We start from the raw sequence: 6,944 nt of genomic DNA, 5'->3' as shown, positions 1-6,944 counted from the left end.
CTAGTAGCTGGCCTAAAAAACATACACATAAATGAATAATTCATTCAAGTCTATTGTTGAAATTCACATACCAAGTATGTGGCAGTTATTACATCAGATTTTCATGTATATTTTCTCCTAAGGAACTTAAAACTTGAAAAAAAAATGAAGCTTCAAGTAAGGAAGGAAATACCATTTCATATCAGGAAGTGATCAGTTCCTCAAAACTGTGTTTTGAGTCTCACTGTTTTTAAATTAAGCTTATTCTCCCTGTGTCTAGAGTGTAATTGATACTATTTTAAACAGCAGGTTTGAAAATCTAAGTGTTTCATTCACACTGTCCACAAGAAATTCATCTTCCAAGCTATAGTTTTATCTCTCTTAGGGTTCAGAACCCTTCCCCACGCAGGCAGACCTAGCATGACTGGGAGGAGAACAACAGACAAAAGCTCCTGGCCCTGGGACTAACTACTGCTGCTGGAGCCGCATCGTGGAGACCTGGTAAGCCCCACAGCTGGGGAGAGAGTGGGCAGTGAAGATAACTGGGAGATCCAGGTCAAATAGAAGGAGGGTAAATGTTTCAGGAAGGAAGAGACAAGGTTTCTTTTTCTTTGTAAAAATATTTATTTATTTGGTTGCGTTGGGTCTTAGTTGCTGCATGCAGGATCTTTGATCTTCATTACAGCATGCAGGATCTTTAGTTGTGGCATGTGGGATCTAGTTTCCGGACCGATTGAACCTGGGCCCCCTGCATTGGGAACTCAGAGTCTTAGCTACTGGACCACCAAGGAAGTCCTAGGAAGAGACAAGGTTTCTGACATGGGCAGCATCAAACACACGAGTGCAGGTCAAAGAAAAGAACAAGATCTACCAATCAAAGGAAAGGTTGTCTTACCTCAAATTCCTCCTCACTGGTCTTTAGTTTCTTCAAAATTGTGAGACTCAAGTGAGAAAGAAGATGGTTAAAAAAAAAAAAAAAAAGAAAGAGCTATGAAATCTTAAAAGGCAGAATAAAAATCTGAATGGTTATGAGCAATAATTTCTCTCTTATTGCTTCTACTGCTAAGATCTACTTTCTCTCTCCTTGCACAGAAAAGATGGGGCCACATCTTCTGGGACGTTCTTCTCTCCTCTTATTGCTGCTGGGAATGTGGTGGTCAGTGCGTCCACTTTGTGCTGTGCCAAAAAATCTCACCAAGGCTCGCTGGTTTGAAATTCAGCACATACAGCCAAGGCTTCTCCAATGCAACAAGGCAATGAATGGTGTCAATAACTACACTCGGCACTGTAAACCTGAAAACACCTTTCTGCACGACTTCTTCCAGGATGTGACTGCTGTCTGTGACTTGCCCAACCTCATCTGTAAGAATGGCCGCCACAACTGTCACCAGAGTCCAAAGCCTGTCAACCTGACTCAGTGCAGTTTCATTGCGGGACGGTATCCTGACTGCCGCTACCGTGACGACGCCCAATACAAATTCTTCATTGTCGCCTGTGACCCCCCTCAGAAGACCGACCCCCCTTATCATTTGGTTCCCGTGCACTTAGATAAGATTGTTTAAAGATCACTTTGCTTCTCACTCAGCACAAATTCTCTTATGATCTCCTCTGATTCTCTTGTCTTTTATTGATTGTCCTGGTTCCCAAAGAATGAAAAAGGAGAGTATTGGAAAAATTAGAGTGATGAGGATACCAGACCAGAGTTGGAACAGCAACAACAAAAAGTCAGATTCTTTTCTGCTTTGGAGCTCTGCGTTTTGAAGGAAGGTAGTAGGTAAAAGGGTAAAGGAGGGTGCAGACCTCCGTATTTTTAACCTTAGGAATTTGGCTAACGTTTGCTGTACTGTGTTCAGAGCAATAAAGCCATTTTTGGTTGCATTATAATGAGTGTGTGTATAAGTATGTTTGAGATCCCTTTCATGTCATTGCCAGCCTGGAGCTATCTAGGCCTGCATTTGCCAACATTCTAAGAACTGCTTTGGCCCTAGGCAAACTTTGAGGTTATTTAGCAACCTGGGGCCTCTGCCATGTCACTCTTCCTGTGTTTCTGGGATTAAAGGGCACGACAATTCTCCATCCCTTCAAACTCTGCTCATGGCTTTACATATTTCCCCTGAAATAATTGTCTGTGTTTGTTGGAGGCGGCGCTGATACAGTGCTAACGGTATTTCATACACAGGCTCTAACACTGGTAACTGAGGCATCCTAGAGCTTAACTATTTGTTTCTATATTTAATCAGATAATGTTTTAAATATAAATAGTTGAAGGGGCCTTCCCTGGTGGTACAGAGGATACGGGTTCAATCCCTGGTTCAGGAAGATTCCACACGCTGAAGAGCAACTCACCCCATGCACCACAACTACCGAAGCCCCTGCGCCTAGAGCCTGTGCTGCTAAACCAGAGAAGCCCCTGCACTGGGAAACCCGCTCACCGCAAGGAGGAGTAGCCCTCACTCACCACAGCTAGGAAAAGCCAGGGAGCAACAATAAAGACCCAGCTCAACCAAAAATAGTAATAAAAAAAATAGTGATAATAATCCACAGTAAACTTAGAGTCAAGTCTCCCATTCTCTATTAGAATGAACAAAGAAAACATCAATCACTGGATTGCGGGGGCAGAGGGGGGAAGCACTGGGAAACTAAAAACATTTTTGTTCTACCCATTGGGGTTTGGAACAGTTGTTTTGTGTGTTTTTTTTATCATATACATCTTTGTTTACTGCAACAACAGGTTTAATCAGCCTAAGGGAGTTGTGACATTCATTCAGCTGTCCCTTTGAGGGGTCAGACTCATGGATACCCTTTAGACTCTGGCTCCTGACACACTGCTCACTCCAGTGGGTGCCCGATCTTCTGCCTCAGTTCCTGCTGTGATATCCTGTGTCATAGGATTTCTTTCCCTTTGTACCTCCGCTTCCAACACTTGGTAAGAGAAAGTGCGTGTGGTTCACCCTAACGACTTGTCCCTCTTTTTCGACTTGTGTGTCTTATTTCCTAATCACCCATCATGAAGGGCGTGGCTGTCATGGAGCAGGAGGAAGCCGAGTATGGAGGCATTCCTGGTACTCACAGTTGGTGCTGTGCTGCTCCTGGCAGCTAGAAGGTAGAGTCCAGGGAGGCTCTAACAGCCTTCAGTACAGGATGCCCCTCAATAGAGGATGAGTGAGTGGCAGAGGCAGTAGTACTGTGAAGGAGAAGCCCTGGACCCGGTCCTCTGGAAAGGCCCATTCAGTCTGTCACTGGTGAGTCTGACTTACCCACACCCTTGTTTGAGTGGAAGCTCTGTCCTAGAATAGGTATTTGATTTAGAAGTTGAAGGACTGGGATTAAGAATTTAGGTCTTAGGAGTAAGGGAGAAAAAATAATTTTCCACAAACCCTTCTAGGTTCTTCGCTTAGACCCCTCTGTAATAAAAAGACAGATTAGCAGAAGAAAACAACAATTTTAGTTACACATGTACATATGGGAGCCCCACAAAGATATAAGCCTCAACAGACAGGAAACCCTGAGGGGTTTTAGAGTCCATGTCTCTAGTGGCATCCCAGGGCCAAACCTGGTTCCAGGACCATTAGTGCTGGCTTAGAGATGCCACAGTTCCCAGGGAAAATGAGCTAAGTAGACAATTCATATATCTCTCCTACCCACATGGTATGGAAACAGAATTTGAGTATCAGGTCAGATGACATTGTACTTTTAAAATTTTGTATTGAATACAGGAGGTGGAGCCAATAAAAACATTATGCCCCTCTTACTGCTTTAGTTATTGACTTAGAAAGCTATTTTAACTAGTTCCATCGGTGGGGGAGGGTGGTGGTGGAGAAGAATACAATTGAAAACCGTTTCACTGATAAATTCAATACTGTTTTTAATTTGTAATGCTTTGGGGGTTTTTTGTTGTTGTTTTGAAAATGCCATACTATCTGTGCTGTGCTGTGCTTGGTCACATCCAACTCTTTGTGACCCCATGGACTGCAGCCTGCCAGGCTCCTCTCTCCATGGGGATTCTCCAGGCAAGAGTACTGAAGTGGGTTGCCATGCCCTCCTCCAGGGGATCTTTCCAACCCAAGGATCAAACCCAGGTCTCCTGCGTTGCAGGCAGATTCTTTACTGACTGAGCCACCAGGGAAGCCCAAGAATACTGGAGTGGGTATCCTATCCCTTGTACACTATCTACATAGGGCTAATAGAAACAGAAAAGGTGATGTTTACATATAAGGCAAGCCCATAGAGGAAGCCTGTGTGTGGGTGGCAGAAGCAAGGCCCGAGAACCTCAAGGGAGGGGAGAGCACATGCTCTTGAGGAGGGGAATTCTTCTGGAGCTCCTCACTCTTCTTGATAGATTTTATCATACCCTGCCCTCTCTCATTGCCTCCTTTCATTTTTAATGTGATTAATTACTTTTCAAAAATTAAGCAGTGTAGATAAATACAAACTAATATATAGCACACAAATAAATATTGCTTTTTATTTGCTTACTATTTAAAAATATACATATAAAAACATTGGAGTCCATTTTGTTCCTCTCTCCATTTCCATTCCTCTTAACTCTTCTCAAATGAAATCATAAATTTATGGTGTTTCCAGTCCTGTTTTTTATACTTATACCTCATGTATGATATTTTCATAAACAAAATATAGTTTCCAAGTACAATTTTAAAATAATTTATATAAATATTATCATGTAATACAAATCATTCTGCAAGTTGTTGTTTTTGTTCATTCAGCAGTGTTTTTTTTAAGATTCATCAGTATTAAAATATATCTTATTGTTCTTTTATTGTTACTGATGCTTTTTCCTGTGTGTTAATAAACCATTATTTATTTATCAATTGCCTGTTGATGGATTTTTGGGATGCTCCCAAATTTCCACTCTAATAAGCAGAGTTGCAGTGATATCTTTGTGCATTTCTTTGTGTGCAGAAGTTTTTACCAAGGTATATCTAGATGTAGAATTTCCAAGTCATATATATTTTAATTTTGCCAAATATTGCCACATTTTCTCCAAACTTGTCGACTGAAAGAAAGACACACAGCATAAGAATTGAGAGTTTAAGTTGTATTCATGGTCTTACTGAGGACTAGAGCCTGGGAGACAGCCACTCAGTTAGTTCTGAGGAACTGTTTCAAAGTGGTAGGGGAAGAATCAGTTTATACATGAATTTTTTGGCTAAGGAATGCATGCAGTCAAGCACGGTGGTGGTGGTGGTTTGATCCCTAAGTCATGTTAGACTCTTGTGACCCTGTGGACTGTAGCCCACCAGGCTTCTCTTCCATGGGATTTTCCAGGCAAGAATACTGGAATGGGTTGCCATTTCCTTCTACAGGGTGGATTGCAGGTGGATTCTTCACCACTGAGCCACCAGGGAAACAGTCAAGCATCCGTCTTGGTAAAAGATTACTGTTAATCACAAGAACAGACATCTCAAATTAATGATTTTAGTGGTTTTTATGTATGAGAAGGGGCAAGAATCAGGAGTCACTGACATTATTCCTGCGATAACTATCCAGGGGCCTGTTTATTCAGAGCACAGAGTATCTCATCCTGGTTTTCATCCTCAGTTCCCCAGAGAGCAAATGCAGTGGGTTGCAGCCTAATCCTTGTATAACTGGGTGATAAGAGATGTTCTTTGTTCTTCTTTGTTTGCTAATTGATTGGAGCAGATTGTGTTTTTCAAAGATGTACATGTCAATATATCTCACTCTCTATGCTCCTCTTAGAGTGTGATATTGACTCTTCTCTATCAGAAAGGTCTGTGTTCTCTTTCCTTGAATATGGCTTAGTCTTGGAAACTCCCTTCTAATGAACAGAATGTGGTGAGCATGGCACTGTATGACTTCCAAAGCCAGGTCATAACAGGTGATACCGCTTCTGCCTGACTCTCTATGTTTTGGGACACCCACACTTGGATCCAATCATCATGCTATGAAGAAGATGGTGCCACGTGGAGGCCTTGTATAGAAAATCCAGCCAGCAGGTCCAGATAAGGTATCAGCCAACATGAACCTTCCAACATATGGGTGAATAAACCTTCAGATGATTCCAGCTCCCAACCTCTGAGTCTTCCATCTGCAGCCTCAGACATTGGAACAGAGACAAGCTGCTTCCACTATGTCCTATCTGAACTGTTGGATCACTGGGAGCGTAAGAAGTGATTGTTTTATGTCACCAAGTTTGGGGATAACTTGTTACAGACAGGTAGTAACTGAAACATTGATCGTTTAATTTCACTCTCTCACCAGAAACTATGGTATATGAGTCTTTGTAGCTCAACTATTTGTCTCTGGCAAAACATAACAGTATAATGGTCCAGCATTTTTGCCAAGCTGATTTGTATGAAAGCACAATATCGTTGTGTAGGAAAAAAAAACAATATTATTTGTAATTTTAGATCCTTAACTCCTAGTGCATTGACTGACAATTCCTAGTACGATGCCTGACACCAGTGGGTTTCTTTCTTTTTTTATTTTTTTTTGACCATGGCACACATAGGATCTTAGTACCCCAACCAGAGATCAAACCTCTCTTCTCCTGTGGAAGCATAGAGTCCCAGCCACTCAAACGCCAGGGAATTCTCACTGGAGGGGTTCTAATAAATAAATAAAAGATGCTAAATCTTTAACTTGATACCTGGTCTTCCTTACTTAACAATAATTTTGATATTCCGACTGCCTGTCTGCTTTGTTGCAAACTTGTACATAGCCTGACTCCCTCTCCCGCCTCTCAAAGCAGTCTCTCAGGGCTACTGAGATGCTGTCTCCCAGGCTGAGGGTCCTAAACATTCGCATCAAGTAAAACCCTCTCTACTTTCAGGTTGTGGCTGATTTTTAAGTCGACACTAAGGTAAGATATTATGTCTACTTACTTTCATTTATAGAATCTACCGAACTCCACTCTGTCTGGCACCCTGAAAATCACCAGGTATAGAAATATGAAAAAGACCCAGTCAATAGTATCTTTAAGCTAA

General features: G+C 41.9%; 1 protein-coding gene across 1 annotated transcript; it reads left to right on the top strand.

The window, feature by feature from the left end:
- Positions 1-213: 213 nt before the first annotated feature.
- On the top strand, positions 214-1,863 carry RNASE6 (ribonuclease A family member 6). The gene is made up of 2 exons (XM_055436007.2): positions 214-480; positions 1,072-1,863. Exon 2 carries the CDS (start codon positions 1,077-1,079, stop codon positions 1,539-1,541), a length of 465 nt encoding a protein of 154 aa, XP_055291982.1. The 5' UTR covers positions 214-480; positions 1,072-1,076; the 3' UTR covers positions 1,542-1,863.
- The last annotated feature ends 5,081 nt before the right edge of the window (positions 1,864-6,944 follow it).

Source organism: Moschus berezovskii, chromosome 9 (genome assembly GCF_049115385.1).
Source record: "Moschus berezovskii isolate FMDL1 chromosome 9, NW_MosBer_1.0, whole genome shotgun sequence".
In the NCBI taxonomy this organism is placed as follows: Eukaryota; Metazoa; Chordata; class Mammalia; order Artiodactyla; family Moschidae; genus Moschus; species Moschus berezovskii.
The sequence above is the reverse complement of the archived record's forward strand: the minus strand, read 5'-3'. Positions and strand labels throughout refer to the sequence as shown.